Raw genomic sequence first — 19,708 nt, 5'->3', positions numbered from 1 at the left:
TAGTACATACATCTAAAAGCTGTGTATTGTACGAGTACGAATACGGGTGCATACGAGTAGAATTGTTGATGAAACTGAACGAGGATGTAATTGTAAGCATTTTTGTTAAGTAGAAGTATTTTGATAAGTGTCTTGAAGTCTTTCAAAAGTGTATGAATACATATTAAAACACTACATGTATATACATTTTAACTGAGTCGTTAAGTCATCGTTAGTCGTTACATGTAAATGTTGTTTTGAAACCTTTAGGTTAACGATCTTGTTGAATGTTGTTAACCCATTGTTTATTATAACAAATGAGATGTTAAATTGTTATATTATTATGATATTATGATATATAATATATCTTAGTATGATATATATACAGTTAAATGTCGTTACAACGATAATCGTTACATATATGTCTCGTTTCGAAATCAATAAGTTAGTAGTCTTATTTTTACATATGTATTTCATTGTTAATACACTTAATAATATATTTACTTATCATTTAACATAATTAACCAAGTATATCAATATCTTAATATGATTCATATGTACCTAGTAAGACGTTGTTATAACGATAATCGTTATATATATCGTTTTCGAGTTTCTTAAATTAATAGTCTCATTTTTATGTATACAACTCATTGTTAAAATACCTAATGAGATACATACTTATAATAAAATCATGTTAACTATATATTTAACCATCATCGTATAGTTTTTACAAGTTTTAACGTTCGTGAATCACCGGTCAACTTGGGTGGTCAATTGTCTATATGAAACATATTTCAATTAATCAAGTCTTAATAAGTTTGATTGCTTAACATGTTGGAAACATTTAATCATGTAAATATCAATCTCAATTAATATATATAAACATGGAAAAGTTCGGGTCACTACAGTACCTACCCGTTAAATAAATTTCGTCCCGAAATTTTAAGCTGTTGAAGGTGTTGATGAATCTTCTGGAAATAGATGCGGGTATTTCTTCTTCATCTGATCTTCACGCTCCCAGGTGAACTCGGGTCCTCTACGAGCATTCCATCGAACCTTAACAATTGGTATCTTGTTTTGCTTAAGTCTTTTAACCTCACGATCCATTATTTCGACGGGTTCTTCGATGAATTGAAGTTTTTCGTTGATTTGGATTTCATCTAATGAATAGTGAGATCTTCTTTAGCAAAACATTTCTTCAAATTCGAGACGTGGAAAGTGTTATGTACAGCCGCGAGTTGTTGAGGTAACTCAAGTCGGTAAGCTACTGGTCCGACACGATCAATAATCTTGAATGGTCCAATATACCTTGGATTTAATTTCCCTCGTTTACCAAATCGAACAACGCCTTTCCAAGGTGCAACTTTAAGCATGACCATCTCTCCAATTTCAAATTCTATATCTTTTCTTTTAATGTCAGCGTAGCTCTTTTGTCGACTTTGGGCGGTTTTCAACCGTTGTTGAATTTGGATGATCTTCTCGGTAGTTTCTTGTATAATCTCCGGACCCGTAATCTGTCTATCCCCCACTTCACTCCAACAAATTGGAGACCTGTACTTTCTACCATAAAGTGCTTCAAACGGCGCCATCTCAATGCTAGAATGGTAGCTGTTGTTGTAGGAAAATTCTGCTAACGGTAGATGTCGATCCCAACTGTTTCCGAAATCAATAACACATGCTTGTAGCATGTCTTCAAGCGTTTGTATCGTCCTTTCGCTCTGCCCATCAGTTTGTGGATGATAGGCAGTACTCATGTCTAGACGAGTTCCTAATGCTTGCTGTAATGTCTGCCAGAATCTTGAAATAAATCTACCATCCCTATCAGAGATAATAGAGATTGGTATTCCATGTCTGGAGACGACTTCCTTCAAATACAGTCGTGCTAACTTCTCCATCTTGTCATCTTCTCTTATTGGCAGGAAGTGTGCTGATTTGGTGAGACGATCAACTATTACCCAAATAGTATCAAAACCACTTGCAGTCCTTGGCAATTTAGTGATGAAATCCATGGTAATGTTTTCCCATTTCCATTCCGGGATTTCGGGTTGTTGAAGTAGACCTGATGGTTTCTGATGCTCAGCTTTGACCTTAGAACACGTCAAGCATTCTCCTACGTATTTAGCAACATCGACTTTCATACCCGACCACCAAAAATGTTTCTTGAGATCCTTGTACATCTTCCCCGTTCCAGGATGTATTGAGTATCTGGTTTTATGAGCTTCTCTAAGTACCATTTCTCTCATATCTCCAAATTTTGGTACCCAAATTCTTTCAGCCCTATACCGGGTTCCGTCTTCCCGAATATTAAGATGCTTCTCCGATCCTTTGGGTATTTCATCCTTTAAATTTCCCTCTTTTAAAACTCCTTGTTGCGCCTCCTTTATTTGAGTAGTAAGGTTAGTGTGAATCATTATATGCATAGATTTTACTCGAGTAGGTTCTCTGTCCTTTCTGCTCAAGGCATCGGCTACCACATTTGCCTTCCCCGGGTGGTAACGAATCTCAAAGTCGCAATCATTCAACAATTCTATCCACCTACGCTGCCTCATATTCAGTTGTTTCTGATTAAATATGTGTTGAAGACTTTTGTGGTCGGTATATATAATACTTTTGACCCTATATAAGTAGTGCCTCCAAGTCTTTAATGCAAAAACAACCACGCCTAATTCCAAATCATGCGTCGTATAATTTTGTTCGTGAATCTTCAATTGTCTAGACGCATAAGCAATCACCTTCGTTCGTTGCATTAATACACAACCGAGACCTTGCTTTGATGCATCACAATAAATCACAAAATCATCATTCCCTTTAGGCAATGACAATATAGGTGCCGTAGTTAGCTTTTTCTTCAATAACTGAAACGCTTTCTCTTGTTCATCATTCCATTCAAATTTCTTCCCTTTATGCGTTAATGCAGTCAAGGGTTTTGCTATTCTGGAAAAGTCTTGGATGAACCTTCTGTAGTAACCAGCTAGTCCTAAAAACTGGCGTATGTGTTTCGGAGTTTTCAGGGTTTCCCACTTTTCAACAGTTTCTATCTTTGCCGGATCCACCTTAATACCTTCTTTATTCACTATGTGACCGAGGAATTGAACTTCTTCCAACCAAAATGCACACTTTGAAAACTTAGCGTACAATTCTTCCTTCCTCAATACTTCTAACACCTTTCTCAAATGTTCACCGTGTTCTTGGTCATTCTTTGAGTAAATAAGTATGTCATCAATGAAAACAATGATAAACTTGTCAAGGTATGGAATACACACTCGGTTCATAAGGTCTATAAACACAGCTGGTGCATTAGTTAAACCAAACGGCATGACCATAAACTCGTAATGACCGTAACGTGTTCTGAAAGCAGTCTTTGGAATATCATCTTCTTTCACCCGCATTTGATGATACCCGGAACGTAAGTCAATCTTTGAATAAATAGACGAGCCTTGTAGTTGATCAAATTAGTCGTCGATTCTCGATAGTGGGTAGCGGTTCTTGATGGTAAGTTTGTTCAACTCTCGGTAGTCGATACACAACCTGAATGTACCATCTTTCTTCTTGACAAACAAAATAGGAGCTCCCCACGGTGATGTACTTGGTCGAATGAAACCACGCTCTAAAAGTTCTTGTAATTGGCTTTGCAGTTCTTTCATCTCGCTGGGTGCGAGTCTGTAAGGAGCACGAGCTATTGGTGCAGCTTCTGGTACAAGATCTATTTGAAATTCAACGGATCGATGTGGGGGTAATCCCGGTAATTCTTTCGGAAATACATCGGGAAATTCTTTTGCAATGGGAACATCATTGATGCTCTTTTCTTCAGTTTGTACTTTCTCGACGTGTGCTAGAACAGCATAGCAACCTTTTCTTATTAGTTTTTGTGCCTTCAAATTACTAATAAGATGTAGCTTCGTGTTGCCCTTTTCTCCGTACACCATTAAGGGTTTTCCTTTTTCTCGTATAATGCGAATTGCATTTTTGTAACAAACGATCTCTGCTTTCACTTCTTTCAACCAGTCCATACCGATTATCTCATCAAAACTCCCTAACTCTACTGGTATCAAATCAATCTTAAATGTTTCGCTAACCAGTTTAATTTCTCGATTCCGACATATATTATCTGCTGAAATTAATTTACCATTTGCTAATTCGAGTAAAAATTTACTATCCAAAGGCGTCAATGGACAACTTAATTTAGCACAAAAATCTCTACTCATATAGCTTCTATCCGCACCCGAATCAAATAAAACGTAAGCAGATTTATTGTCAATAAGAAACATACCCGTAACAAGCTCCGGGTCTTCCTGTGCCTCTGCCGCATTAATATTGAAAACTCTTCCGCGGCCTTGTCCATTCGTGTTCTCCTGGTTCGGGCAATTTCTAATAATGTGGCCCGGTTTTCCACATTTATAACAAACTACATTGGCATAACTTGCTCCGACACTACTTGCTCCGCCATTACTCGTTCCGACACCATTTGTTCCTTTCGTTCTATTAACCCCTGGTCCGTAGACCTCACACTTCACCGCACTATGACCATTTCTTTTACACTTGTTGCAAAATTTGGTGCAGAACCCCGAGTGATACTTTTCACACCTTTGGCATAGCTGCTTCTGATTGTTGTTGTTGTTGCGGTTATTAATGTTGTTGGGATGATTGTTGTATTTGCTGTTGTTGTTGTTGTTGTTGTTGTTGGGCCATTTGTTGTAGTTGCGATTGATGTTGCGATTGTTGGGATAATTGTTGCGATTATTGTTGTAATTGCTTTTGTTGTTGTATTGGTGATTCTTATCACCGTTTTCCTCCCACTTTCTTTTGACTTGCTTCACATTGGCCTCTTCAGCAGTCTGTTCTTTAATTCTTTCTTCAATCTGGTTCACTAGTTTGTGAGCCATTCTACATGCCTGTTGTATGGAGGCTGGCTCGTGTGAACTTATATCTTCTTGGATTCTTTCCGGTAATCCTTTCACAAACTCGTCGATCTTCTCTTCCTCATCTTCGAATGCTCCGGACACAATAGGCACAATTCTGTGAATCGTCTTTCGTACGTGGTAATATCAAATTATTGGGTTCGTAACCCTCTAAGTTCTGTCTTGAGATTATTGACCTCGGTTCTGGGACGGTATTTCTCGTTCATCAAGTGCTTGAATGCTGACCACGGTAGTGTGTACGCATCGTCTTATCCCACTTGCTCTAGATAGGTATTCCACCATGTTAACGCAGAACCTGTGAAGTTATGCGTAGCGTACTTCACTTTGTACTCTTCAGTACACTTACTTATGGCAAACACCGATTCGACCTTCTCGGTCCACCGTTTCAATCCGATCGGTCCTTCGGTTCCATCAAATTCCAAAGGTTTGCAGGCAGTGAATTCTTTGTAGGTGCATCCTACACGATTTCCTGTACTGCTAGATCCAAGGTTATTGTTGGTATGTAGCGCAGCCTGTACTGCAGCTATGTTTGAAGCTAGAAAAGTACGGAATTCCTCTTCATTCATATTCACGGTGTGTAGAGTAGTCGGTGCCATTTCCTTCAAAATAGTCAAATGGAACAAGTTAATCATACAGAATATTAAGAGTAGTTAATAGTATTTCGTAGCATAATATGAACTCATTTATAAAAGCTTTTTCTTCATATTAGCGTTTTATAAGTTTAAATTCGGGTAGTACCTACCTGTTAAGTTCATACTTAGTAGCTAATATACAATTCAACTACTACAATTCTATATGAAAAACTGATTATAATAATATTTCGCGTTCAAACTTTTACTCAATATTTTACAAACTTACAATACCGCTTATTTTACATGTAGCATGAAATATAGCACACAAAAAATTTGATACAAGATGGTTGTGAAGATAATTCTAGCTAGTACACAAGTCGTTCAGCAAAGGCAATAAAGACACGTAATTCATACGTCCAGAAACAAGTCATGCATTCTGGTTTTACTAGGATTCCTTCCCATCCTTGGTCTTGTGGAACATAACCGTTATGGCTGTTGATAAGACATCGTGTTGTAACGTCGTCAAAGGGACGAGGGTTACGTAATGTCCAACAGTCCCGTAACAATCTAAAAACCTCATTTCTTACCCCAATTACCGACTCCGTCACTTGTGGGAACGTTTTGTTTAATAGTTGTAGCCCGATGTTCTTATTCCCACTTTGGTGAGAAGCGAACATTACTAATCCGTAAGCATAACATGCTTCTTTATGTTGCATGTTAGCCGCTTTTTCTAAATCACGAAGTCCAATATTCGAATATATTGAGTCAAAATAATTTCTTAACCCATTGCGTAAAATAGCATTTGGGTTCCCCGCAATATATGCGTCAAAGTAAACACATCGTAACTTATGGATTTCCCAATGTGATATCCCCCATCTTTCGAACGAAAGCCTTTTATAAACCAAGGCATTCTTGGAATGTTCTTCGAATGTCTTACAAACTGATCTCGCCTTAAATAGTTGTACCGAAGAATTCTGACCGACTCTAGACAAGATTTCATCAATCATGTCTCCGGGTAGGTCTCTTAAAATATTGGGTTGTCTATCCATTTTGTGTTTTTATATTGTAAAATCGACAAGAGTTAGATTCATAAAAAAATACTTATTAATACAAGCAATTTTTACATATATCATAAAGCATAAGCACACTATATTACATATATTACACCAGACGAATACAACTATCTTATTCCGACTCGCTTGTTTCTTCTTCTTCGGTTTTGGTTCGTTTTGCCAAGTTTCTAGGGATATATGATGTTCCCCTAATACGAGCCGTCGTTTTCCACATTGGTTTAGAAAAACCTGGTGGTTTAGAGGTTCCCGGGTCATTGTTACAACTTAAGGACTTCGGGGGTTGACGATACATATAAAGTTCATCGGGGTTGGAATTAGATTTCTCTATTTCTATGCCCTTTTCCTTATTATTTTCTTTTGCCTTTTTAAATTCAGTTGGGGTAATTTCTATAACATCATCGGAATTCTCGTCGGAATTCGATTCATCGGAGAATTGGTAATCCTCCCAATATTTTGCTTCCTTGGCGGAAACACAATTGACCATAATTAACCTTGGTCGGTTGGTTGAGGATTTTCTTTTACTTAACCGTTTTATTATTTTCCCCACCGGTTCTATTTCTTCATCCGGTTACGATTCTTCTTCCGGTTCCGATTCTTCTTCCGGTTCCGACTCTTCTTCCGATTCCTCTTCGGGAACTTGTGAATCAGTCCACGAATCATTCCAATTTACATTTGACTCTTCATTATTATTAGGTGAGTCAATGGGACTTGTTCTAGAGGTAGACATCTATCACATAATATCAAATGCGTTAAGAGATTAATATATCACATAATATTCACATGTTAAAATATATAGTTTCCAACAAAATTTGTTAAGCAATCATTTTTCAAGTAAACACGGTCGAAGTCCAGACTCACTAATGCATCCTAACAAACTCGATAAGATACACTAATATAAAATTCTGGTTCTCTAAGACCAACGCTCGGATACCAACTGAAATGTCCCGTTCTTATTGATTAAAAGCGTTCCATATTAATTGATTTCGTTGCAAGGTTTTGACCTCTATATGAGACGTTTTTCAAAGACTGCATTCATTTTAAAACAAACCATAACCTTTATTTCATCAATAAAAGTTTAAAAAGCTTTACGTAGATTATCAAATAATGATAATCTAAAATATCCTGTTTACACACGACCATTACATAATGGTTTACAATACAAATATGTTACAACAAAATAAGTTTCTTGAATGCAGTTTTTACACAATATCATACAAGCATGGACTCCAAATCTCATCCTTATTTAAGTATGCGACAGCGGAAGCTCTTAATAATCACCTGAGAATAAACATGCTTAAAACGTCAACAAAAATGTTGGTGAGTTATAGGTTTAACCTATATATATCAAATCATAATAATAGACCACAAGATTTCATATTTCAATACACTTCCCATACATAGAGATAAAAATCATTCATATGGTGAACACCTGGTAACCGACATTAACAAGATGCATATATAAGAATATCCCCATCATTCCGGGACACCCTTCGGATATGATATAAATTTCGAAGTACTAAAGCATCCGGTACTTTGGATGGGGTTTGTTAGGCCCAATAGATCTATCTTTAGGATTCGTGTCAATTAGGGTGTCTGTTCCCTAATTCTTAGATTACCAGACTTAATAAAAAGGGGCATATTCGATTTCGATAATTCAACCAGAGAATGTAGTTTCACGTACTTGTGTCTATTTTGTAAATAATTTATAAAACCTGCATGTATTCTCATCCCAAAAATATTAGATTTTAAAAGTGGGACTATAACTCACTTTCACAGATTTTTACTTCGTCGGGAAGTAAGACTTGGCCACTGGTTGATTCACGAACCTATAACAATATATACATATATATCAAAGTATGTTCAAAATATATTTACAATACTTTTAATATATTTTGATGTTTTAAGTTTATTAAGTCAGCTGTCCTCGTTAGTAACCTACAACTAGTTGTCCACAGTTAGATGTACAGTACTAAATCAATAAATATTATCTTGAATCAATCCACGACCCAGTGTATACGTATCTCAGTATTGATCACAACTCAAACTATATATATTTTGGAATCAACCTCAACCCTGTATAGCTAACTCCAACATTCACATATAGAGTGTCTATGGTTGTTCCGAAATATATATAGATGTGTCGACATGATAGGTCGAAACATTGTATACGTGTCTATGGTATCTCAAGATTACATAATATACAATACAAGTTGATTAAGTTATGGTTGGAATAGATTTGTTACCAATTTTCACGTAGCTAAAATGAGAAAAATTATCCAATCTTGTTTTACCCATAACTTCTTCATTTTAAATCCATTTTGAGTGAATCAAATTGCTATGGTTTCATATTGAACTCTATTTTATGAATCTAAATATAAAAGTATAGATTTATAGTCAGAAAAATAAGTTACAAGTCATTTTTGTAAAGGTAGTCATTTCAGTCGAAAGAACGACGTCTAGATGACCATTTTAGAAAATATACTTCCACTTTGAGTTTAACCATAATTTTTGGATATAGTTTCATGTTCATAATAAAAAACATTTTCCCAGAATAACAACTTTTAAATCAAAGTTTATCATAGTTTTTAATTAACTAACCCAAAACAGCCCGCGGTGTTACTACGACGGCGTAAATCCGGTTTTACGGTGTGTTTCGTGTCTCCGGGTTTTAAATCATTAAGTTAGCATATCATATAGATATAGAACATGTGTTTAGTTGATTTTAAAAGTCAAGTTAGAAGGATTAACTTTTGTTTGTGAACAAGTTTAGAATTAACTAAACTATGTTCTAGTGATTACAAGTTTAAACCTTCGAATAAGATAGCTTTATATGTATGAATCGAATGATGTTATGAATATCATTACTACCTTAAGTTCCTTGGATAAACCTACTGGAAAAGATAAAAATGGATCTAGCTTCAACGGATCCTTGGATGGCTCGAAGTTCTTGAAGCAGAATCATGACACGAAAACAAGTTCAAGTAAGATCATCACTTGAAATAAGATTGTTATAGTTATAGAAATTGAATCAAAGTTTGAATATGATTATTACCTTGTATTAGAATGATAACCTACTGTAAGAAACAAAGATTTCTTGAGGTTGGATGATCACCTTATAAGATTAGAAGTGAGCTAGCAAACTTGAAAGTATTCTTGATTTTATGTAACTAGAACTTGTAGAATTTATGAAGAACACTTAGAACTTGAAGATAGAACTTGAGAGAGATAAATTAGATGAAGAAAATTGAAGAATGAAAGTGTTTGTAGGTGTTTTTGGTCATTGGTGTATGGATTAGATATAAAGGATATGTAATTTTATTTTCATGTAAATAAGTCATGAATGATTACTCATATTTTTGTAATTTTATGAGATATTTCTTGCTAGTTGCCAAATGATGGTTCCCACATGTGTTAGGTGACTCACATGGGCTGCTAAGAGCTGATCATTGGAGTGTATATACCAATAGTACATACATCTAAAAGCTTTGTATTGTACGAGTACGAATACGGGTGCATACGAGTAGAATTGTTGATGAAACTGAACGAGGATGTAATTGTAAGCATTTTTGTTAAGTAGAAGTATTTTGATAAGTGTCTTGAAGTCTTTCAAAAGTGTATGAATACATATTAAAACACTACATGTATATACATTTTAACTGAGTCGTTAAGTCATCGTTAGTCGTTACATGTAAATGTTGTTTTGAAACCTTTAGGTTAACGATCTTGTTGAATGTTGTTAACCCATTGTTTATTATAACAAATGAGATGTTAAATTGTTATATTATCATGATATTATGATATATAATATATCTTAGTATGATATATATACAGTTAAATGTCGTTACAATGATAATCGTTACATATATGTCTTTTTTCGAAATCAATAAGTTAGTAGTCTTATTTTTACATATGTATTTCATTGTTAATACACTTAATAATATATTTACTTATCATTTAACATAATTAACCAAGTGTATCAATATCTTAATATGATTCATATGTACCTAGTAAGACGTTGTTATAACGATAATCGTTATATATATCGTTTTCGAGTTTCTTAAATTAATAGTCTCATTTTTATGTATACAACTCATTGTTAAAATACCTAATGAGATACATACTTATAATAAAATCATGTTAACTATATATATAACCATATATATGTCATCGTATAGTTTTTACAAGTTTTAACGTTCGTGAATCACCGGTCAACTTGGGTGGTCAATTGTCTATATGAAACATATTTCAATTAATCAAGTCTTAACAAGTTTGATTGCTTAACATGTTGAAAACATTTAATCATGTAAATATCAATCTCAATTAATATATATAAACATGGAAAAGTTCGGGTCACTACACTACACACCAAATTGAAGCTAGTGATGCTAGGAACACATTTAATACATGCACTTTTAACATCTAACAACATTTAAGCAACCAAATCTCAAGATGAAACACACCCATTTCAAGTTTAAACTAGTTGCATCAAAATAACAAGAACAAGCATATAAATCATATATTTATGTTAGACTTGAGCCATAGACACTAATTAACACTTTTATAAGTTAAAAACATCAAGAACAAGAAATCTAGTGATTTTAGAAAGTTACCCAAACTTGATGAAATCGGTATGGAATCGAAGAGGAAGTTGCAAGGATTCCAAATATGTAATTTGTTTTGCAAAACACTTGCTAGATTCAAAGTAGATGATGATTCTTTGTATTGGATATTGAGAGAAAAAGATGAAAGTGTTAAGAAAAATGGAAAAAGAAAAATGGATAATGAGTGGAGGAGGTGAAGTGTTGACCACTTTGACCTAGTCAAAAGTTTGGCCAAATGACAACATTGGTCCCTCAAGTTTGAATCGGGTGCGTGAATTACCTAAACGAATTATTTTTAAAAAAACGCGTATTAACGAAAGATGTTATAATCATATAACAGACTTTAAATAAATAAACGGAAAAAGGCGGGATGTTACAGTTTTGATAACCGAAATCGGCACTTTGTAAATTGACATATAATGAATAGGTAGATTAGAGATGACTGCATTCACCATAACAAGTCTTCCACCAAACGAGAGACATCTACCTTTCCAACCCGCAAGTTTTGACTTAAACTTTTGAATAATAGGCTTCCACATAGAAATTCGATCACGATTGAGACCAATTGGGATACCTAAGTATTCGAGAGGAAAAACTCCCACTTTGCACTTGAAAATAGCCGAAAAAGCTAGCATATCTTCTCTAGAAACATGAATCCCATACAACGTTGTTTTGATAGCATTCATCTTTAACCCGGATAACTCAAAGAAAACTTGCATAATATATTTTATCCGATTAAGTTCTTGACAAGAGGGATGCGCGAAAATGATAGTGTCATCAGCGAATTGAGAATGATTGATCTTTGACCCTTTCCCAAATTGTCACCCCTTTAACAAACCATTGGCTAAGTCCCGTGAAAGTAATTTGCTTAATATCTCCGCCACAATAATAAACAAAAAAGGAGATAATGGGTCACCTTTTCTAAGCCCTCTTTTCATAACGCCTTCACGAGAAGGAGACCCATTCACAAGAACCGAGAAATTGATGTTAGAAATGCACGCTTTTATCCAACCAATAAACTTTGGCCCAAAACCCATCTTATGAAGAATTAAGATTAAGAAATCGTGAGAAACATAATCATAGGCTTTGGAGAAATCGATTTTAAGCAGGAGAAGCGGTTTTATTTTATTTTTAGCAACATGGACCACTTCATTAACCACTATAACCCCATCCATCAAAAGTCTAGAAGGAACAAACCCATTTTGATTTTCACTTATCAAAGATGGAATAACACTTTTAAGCCTATTAGCCATTGTTTTAGCTAATATTTTATAGGGAGCGTTTATCAAACTAATTGGTCTCAATTGACCAATGATCTTTGTCGAGTTGGACTTGGGAATCAACACAATGAATGAAGAATTGAATCCTTTTAGAAAAAAAGAATTCTCATGAAATTGATTGAAAAAATCTTTGATACTATATTCCAAAAAGACCCACGACTTTTTGAAAAATTGAAGAGTATAACCATCCGGGCCCGGGGTTTTATTGCCATCAAACCCACTGATCACATTAAGAACTTCATTGGGAGTAAACTCGGCTTCAATAGTCAAACGATTAACCTCAGAAAGATGAGTGAAACCTAAGGACTCCCAATCAATCATAGGAGCAGCAGGCGCGTTACCATCAACAGAAAAAGGTTCTCAAAAAACTGGACAGTGTATTCTTTAATAGCAGACGGATCATCTTCCCATAAATTATTGATTTGCATACCCGCGATATAAGAAGATTGCTGTTTGATTCTTGAAACAAGATGAAAAAATCTTGTATTTTTGTCTCCAAGTTTAAGCCAATGAAACCGGGAGTGTAATCTGTACTTTGCTTCAACTCGAATTGACAGAATCTTTTTCTGTTTTTTAAGATTAACAAGCGTATTCAATTCGACATCAGTGAGGTCATGATGCCTGTGACATAACTTCAATTGTTTGATTTCAAAAACAACATTCTTTAAATCAGAATCGACTTGATCAGAGAAGGATACGTTCCACAATTTTAAGTCAGCTTTTAGCAGTCGTAGGTTTTTGTTTAAGATGAATGCAGCCCACCCTTCAGTCAAATAAGAATCCCATTTATCACTGCACATCTTAACAAACCCTTTTTTTGAAAGCCACTGATTATTAAACCTAAAAGGTTTAGGACCCCAACAAACCAACTTCTTTCCCCAAATAATAGGTTTATGATCGGATCTATCTGAATCACCCATTTGGAGACAAGCATCGGGCTACAAATAAGCCCATTTAACATTGATGAAAACTCTATCAATCCTTGAATGAAATGTCCCGTTCTTATTGATTAAAAACGTTCCATATTAATTGATTTCGTTGCGAGGTTTTGACCTCTATATGAGACGTTTTTCAAAGACTGCATTCATTTTTAAAACAAACCATAACCTTTATTTCATAAATAAAGGTTTAAAAAGCTTTATGTAGATTATCAAATAATGATAATCTAAAATATCCTGTTTACACACGACCATTACATAATGGTTTACAATACAAATATGTTACATCGAAATCAGTTTCTTGAATGCAGTTTTTACACAATATCATACAAACATGGACTCCAAATCTTGTCCTTATTTTAGTATGCAACAGCGGAAGCTCTTAGTATTCACCTGAGAATAAACATGCTTTAAACGTCAACAAAAATGTTGGTGAGTTATAGGTTTAACCTATATATATCAAATCGTAACAATAGACCACAAGATTTCATATTTCAATACACATCCCATACATAGAGATAAAAATCATTCATATGGTGAACACCTGGTAACCGACATTAACAAGATGCATATATAAGAATATCCCCATCATTCCGGGACACCCTTCGGATATGATATAAATTTCGAAGTACTAAAGCATCAGGTACTTTGGATGGGGTTTGTTAGGCCCAATAGATCTATCTTTAGGATTCGCGTCAATTAGGGTGTCTGTTTCCTAATTCTTAGATTACCAGACTTAATAAAAAGGGGCATATTCGATTTCGATAATTCAACCATAGAATGTAGTTTCACGTACTTGTGTCTGTTTTGTAAATCATTTATAAAACCTGCATGTATTCTCATCCCAAAAATATTAGATTTTAAAAGTGGGACTATAACTCACTTTCACAGATTTTTACTTCGTCGGGAAGTAAGACTTGGCCACTGGTTGATTCACGAACCTATAACAATATATACATATATATCAAAGTATGTTCAAAATATATTTACAACACTTTTAATATATTTTGATGTTTTAAGTTTATTAAGTCAGCTGTCCTCGTTAGTAACCTACAACTAGTTGTCCACAGTTAGATGTACAGAAATAAATCGATAAATATTATCTTGAATCAATCCACGACCCAGTGTATACGTATCTCAGTATTGATCACAACTCAAACTATATATATTTTGGAATCAACCTCAACCCTGTATAGCTAACTCCAACATTCACATATAGAGTGTCTATGGTTGTTCCGAAATATATATAGATGTGTCGACATGATAGGTCGAAACATTGTATATGTGTCAATGGTATCTCAAGATTACATAATATACAATACAAGTTGATTAAGTTATGGTTGGAATAGATTTGTTACCAATTTTCACGTAGCTAAAATGAGAAAAATTATCCAATCTTGTTTTACCCATAACTTCTTCATTTTAAATCCGTTTTGAGTGAATCAAATTGCTATGGTTTCATATTGAACTCTATTTTATGAATCTAAACAGAAAAAGTATAGGTTTATAGTCGGAAAAATAAGTTACAAGTCATTTTTGTAAAGGTAGTCATTTCAGTCGAAAGAACGACGTCTAGATGACCATTTTAGAAAACATACTTCCACTTTGAGTTTAACCATAATTTTTGGATATAGTTTCATGTTCATAATAAAAATCATTTTCCCAGAATAACAACTTTTAAATCAAAGTTTGTCATAGTTTTTAATTAACTAACCCAAAACAGCCCGCGGTGTTACTACGAAGGCGTAAATCCGGTTTTACGGTGTTTTTCGTGTTTCCAGGTTTTAAATCATTAAGTTAGCATATCATATAGATATAGAACATGTGTTTAGTTGATTTTAAAAGTCAAGTTAGAAGGATTAACTTTTATTTGTGAACAAGTTTTGAATTAACTAAACTATGTTCTAGTGATTACAAGTTTAAACCTTCGAATAAGATAGCTTTATATGTATGAATAGAATGATGTTATGAACATCATTACTACCTCAAGTTCCTTGGATAAACCTACTGGAAATGAGAAAAATAGATCTAGCTTCAAAGGATCCTTGGATGGCTTGAAAGTTCTTGAAGCTGAATCATGACACGAAAACAATTTCAAGTAAGATTTCCACTCGAAATAAGATTGTTATAGTTATAGAAATTGAATTAAAGTTTGAATATGATTATTACCTTGTATTAGAAAGATAACCTACTGTAAGTAACAAAGGTTTCTTGATCTTGGATGATTACTTGGAATGGATTTAGAAAACTTGGAAGTAAACTTGCAATCTTAGAAGTATTCTTGATTTTATGAAACTAGAACTTTTGAAATTTACGAAGAACACTTAGAACTTGAAGATAGAATTTGAGAGAGATCAATTAGATGAAGAAAATTGAAGAATGAATGTGTTTGTAGGTGTTTTTGGTCGTTGGTGTATGGATTAGATATAAAGGATATGTAATTTTGTTTTCATGTAAATAAGTCATGAATGATTACTCATATCTTTGTAATTTTATGAGATATTTTATGCTAGTTGCCAAATGATGGTTCCCACATGTTTTAAGTGACTCACATGGGCTGCTAAGAGCTGATCATTGGAGTGTATATACCAATAGTACATACATCTAAAAGATGTGTATTGTACGAGTACGAATACGGGTGCATACGAGTAGAATTGTTGATGAAACTGAACGAGGATGTAATTGTAAGCATTTTTGTTAAGTAGAAGTATTTTGCTAAGTGTCTTGAAGTCTTTCAAAAGTGTATGAATACATATTAAAACACTACAGGTATATACATTTTAACTGAGTCGTTAAGTCATCGTTAGTCGTTACATGTAAATGTTGTTTTGAAACCTTTAGGTTAACGATCTTGTTGAATGTTGTTAACCCATTATTTATTATAACAAATGTGATGTTAAATTGTTATATTATCATGATATTATGATATATAATATATCTTAGTATGATATATATACAGTTAAATGTCGTTACAACGATAATCGTTACATATATGTCTCGTTTCGAAATCATTAAGTTAGTAGTCTTATTTTTACATATGTATTTCATTGTTAATACACTTAATAATATATTTACTTATCATTTAACATAATTAAAAAAGTGTATCAATATCTTAATATGATTCATATGTACCTAGTAAGACGTTGTTATAACGATAATCGTTATATATATCGTTTTCGAGTTTCTTAAATTAATAGTCTCATTTTTATGTATATAACTCATTGTTAAAATACCTAATGAGATACATACTTATAATAAAATCATGTTATCTATATATATAACCATATATATGTCATCGTATAGTTTTTACAAGTTTTAACGTTCGTGAATCACCGGTCAACTTGGGTGGTCAATTGTCTATATGAAACCTATTTCAATTAATCAAGTCTTAATAAGTTTGATTGCTTAACATGTTGGAAACACTTAATCATGTAAATAACAATTTCATTTAATATATATATAAACATGGAAAAGTTCGGGTCACTACATTGAACACTTTCCAAGAGGCCCATCCCAAGTAAACTCGTCATTAACTAGCGGTTGGTCTAATAAATTGGCTTTAAGAATAAAGTTGTTAAACATCACTATGCTATTTACATCAATATTTTCTCTTAATCTTTCATCCGAGGAGCAAACCGAATTAAAATCACCCAAAAAATATAACGGGCCCGGCCAATTAAGAGCAATTTTTGTAAGTTGGGACCAAACAATTCTTTTTTTAGCTTCATGTTGAGGAGCATAAACATTAAGAATAAGTATATGTTTATTCGTAGGAAGATACCTCAATAAAGTAGCAATCCAATACTTCTTTTGCCAACTCGTTATCAAAAATGAAAAAGTCGGTCTTCCACATAGAAACCTTGCCCCCCGACCTCCCCGAAGCATGTACTTGAACCGAATCAAAAGCGAAATGTTTCCATACCTCATTGAGAATGGGTTGACCAACCCCTTGTACCATGGTTTCTTGTAAGGCTAAAAATTGCACTTGAAAGTGATTGACTAGACGACCCGCCATACGACCTCTTGACTTGGTACCGAGGCCCCGGGTGTTCCATGACGATAGCCTCATACTTTTGTTGGCGAAACAATAGTGTCATCATCCTTCATGTTTTGCATCATGTGAGAAAAATTTTGCACTTCCTCCTTAAAAGTCAGTTTCTTTGCACCAAATTGCTTGCCATCTATTTCACTCTTCTTATAAGTACTTTCTTTTCCGGTAACATGATTGATTTCACTCTCGGTATCAAAGGTATCCTGAAGAATTTGAACTTGATCGACCCAATTATATTTAACACTGCCCGAGAGTTTACTAGTGCCAACCAATTTAAGCTGAACAACGGGGCTTATTTCAGCAATACTAGAGCCACACAGAGCCTTAATCTTTTCACAGGAGGCATTTCAATCATAACCTAAGCATTTCCCTGACTCATTATCATTAACCTTGTTGTTTAGAACAAAAGCAAAAGAGTCTGACCTTTTGTTCAAACTAGGAAGATTAACAGCAGGTATTTTATTTGAAAGACAATTGGGTTGGGAAAGGTTTTTTGGAGGTAAAGGGTTGAGGGTAGGATAGTCTTTTACATCAAGATTGAAAGGTGACGTGTCATTTGGGGGTTGGGTACCCGAATAATGTTGCTTGTACCCATTACTTTTCTGTGCCTTGTCCTTTTTTTTTTTTTTGGTGAAAACAAAGATCTCTTGATATCTTCTGCAGCCTTACCTTTTCAATGTCAATAGCTCTAGCAACTTTCTCCATTGAATTATGCACTTCATTTTTTTCTCTTGCCAATTGGGAAAGGTTTGACTTTAAAGGAGTTTTGAATTTTGAACACTCCCCTGTAACGACTACTTCACCCTCCTCCGAGATATATTCCGGCAATTTCACCGGAGACTCCTCCGGCACAACTTCCGGCACCGGAGGAATTGTTTCCTCCGTCTCATCAGTTTTTCCCAGATCCTGAACATACGCCTTCAAACCAGCGTTATATTCCTCAATGATATTGACATCCACCGTCTCTATAAATTCCTCCGAAGCATATTCTTCAACCCAAAGGTTGCATGAAGACACATTAGCAACATTTGCTTTAACATAATGTTTAATGGGACCATGATTGTTGACCTATACCAAAGCAAAAATAACATCAGCTCGTTGAAGATTGTAGGCTGTACGATCGATGTGAATAACACAACCAAAACTCTTCGCTACTTCGATTGTGAAATTAGGAGAAACACACTCAAACGGAATACCCTCAATCAACACTTTCGTTATTCTAAAAAACTTGTTCTTCTTTTGCACCATCGGGATAACCTCCACAAACTCAAGCTCGTTCATTATAGGACCCATATTCATCATTTGAAAGCTTTGTTCATCACTGCATTGAACAATGTAAGCAAAAGTGAAATGTCCCGTTCATATTGATTATAAACGTTCCATATTAATTGATTTCGTTGCGAGGTTTTGACCTCTATAAGAGACGTTTTTAAAAGACTGCATTCTTTTTAAAACAACCATAACCTTTATTTTATCAATAAAGGTTTTAAAAACATTGCGTAGATTATCAAATAATGATAATCTAAAATATATTGTTTACACACGACCATTACATAATGGTTTACAATAGAAATATATTACATCGACATATGTTTCTTGAATGCAGTTTTTACACAATATCATACAAACATGGACTCCATAACTTGTTCTTATTTTAGTATGCAACAGCGGAAGCTCTTAATATTTACCTGAGAATAAACATGCTTTAAACGTCAACAAAAATGTTGGTGAGTTATAGGTTTAACCTATATATATCAAATCGTAACAATAGACCACAAGATTTCATATTTCAATACACATCCCATACATATAGATAAAAATCATTCATATGGTGAACACCTGGTAACCGACATTAACAAGATGCATATATAAGAATATCCCCATCATTCCGGGACACCCTTCGGATATGATATAAATTTCGAAGTACTAAAGCATCCGGTACTTTGGATGGGGTTTGTTAGGCCCAATAGATATATCTTTAGGATTCGCGTCAATTAGGGTGCCTGTTCCCTAATTCTTAGATTACCAGACTTAATAAAACGGGGCATATTCGATTTCGATAATTTAACCATAAAATGTAGTTTCACGTACTTGTGTCTATTTTGTAAATCATTTATAAAACCTGCATGTATTCTCATTCCAAAAATATTAGATTTTAAAAGTGGGACTATAACTCACTTTCACAGATATTTCCTTCCTCAAAAATAAGACTTGGCCACGGATCGATTCACGAACCTATACAAATAGGTACATATATATATCAAAGTATGATCAAAATATAATTATAACCATTTT

The 19,708-nt window shown here is 34.2% G+C and overlaps 2 protein-coding genes across 2 annotated transcripts in view; both read right to left on the bottom strand.

The window, feature by feature from the left end:
- LOC139876105 (uncharacterized) overlaps positions 1-11,830 on the bottom strand; it is a 44,773-nt gene extending 32,943 nt beyond the window's left edge. The window contains exon 1 of the mRNA XM_071863405.1: positions 11,522-11,830. Within this exon, the coding sequence (XP_071719506.1) occupies positions 11,522-11,830 (309 nt within the window). The remainder of the gene's footprint in view (positions 1-11,521) is intronic.
- Positions 11,831-12,741: 911 nt separating this feature from the next.
- Positions 12,742-17,320, bottom strand: LOC139876104 (uncharacterized). The gene is made up of 2 exons (XM_071863404.1): positions 17,144-17,320; positions 12,742-13,362 (listed from the first exon to the last, which is right to left on the bottom strand). Exons 1-2 carry the CDS (start codon positions 17,318-17,320, stop codon positions 12,742-12,744), a joined length of 798 nt encoding a protein of 265 aa, XP_071719505.1.
- Between the last annotated feature and the right edge of the window lie 2,388 nt (positions 17,321-19,708).

Source organism: Rutidosis leptorrhynchoides, chromosome 11 (genome assembly GCF_046630445.1).
Source record: "Rutidosis leptorrhynchoides isolate AG116_Rl617_1_P2 chromosome 11, CSIRO_AGI_Rlap_v1, whole genome shotgun sequence".
Classification (NCBI taxonomy): domain Eukaryota; kingdom Viridiplantae; phylum Streptophyta; class Magnoliopsida; order Asterales; family Asteraceae; genus Rutidosis; species Rutidosis leptorrhynchoides.
The sequence above is the reverse complement of the archived record's forward strand: the minus strand, read 5'-3'. Positions and strand labels throughout refer to the sequence as shown.

Excerpts from the sequence above, each read along its gene's own strand:
- LOC139876104 (XM_071863404.1), bottom strand. The coding sequence starts at position 17,320 with ATGGTACAAGGGGTTGGTCAACCCATTCTCAATGAGGTATGGAAACAT. Across the intron at positions 13,363-17,143 it reads TGGATTGCTACTTTATTGAG|CCCGATGCTTGTCTCCAAAT; the intron begins GTATCTTCCTAC and ends GCTTATTTGTAG.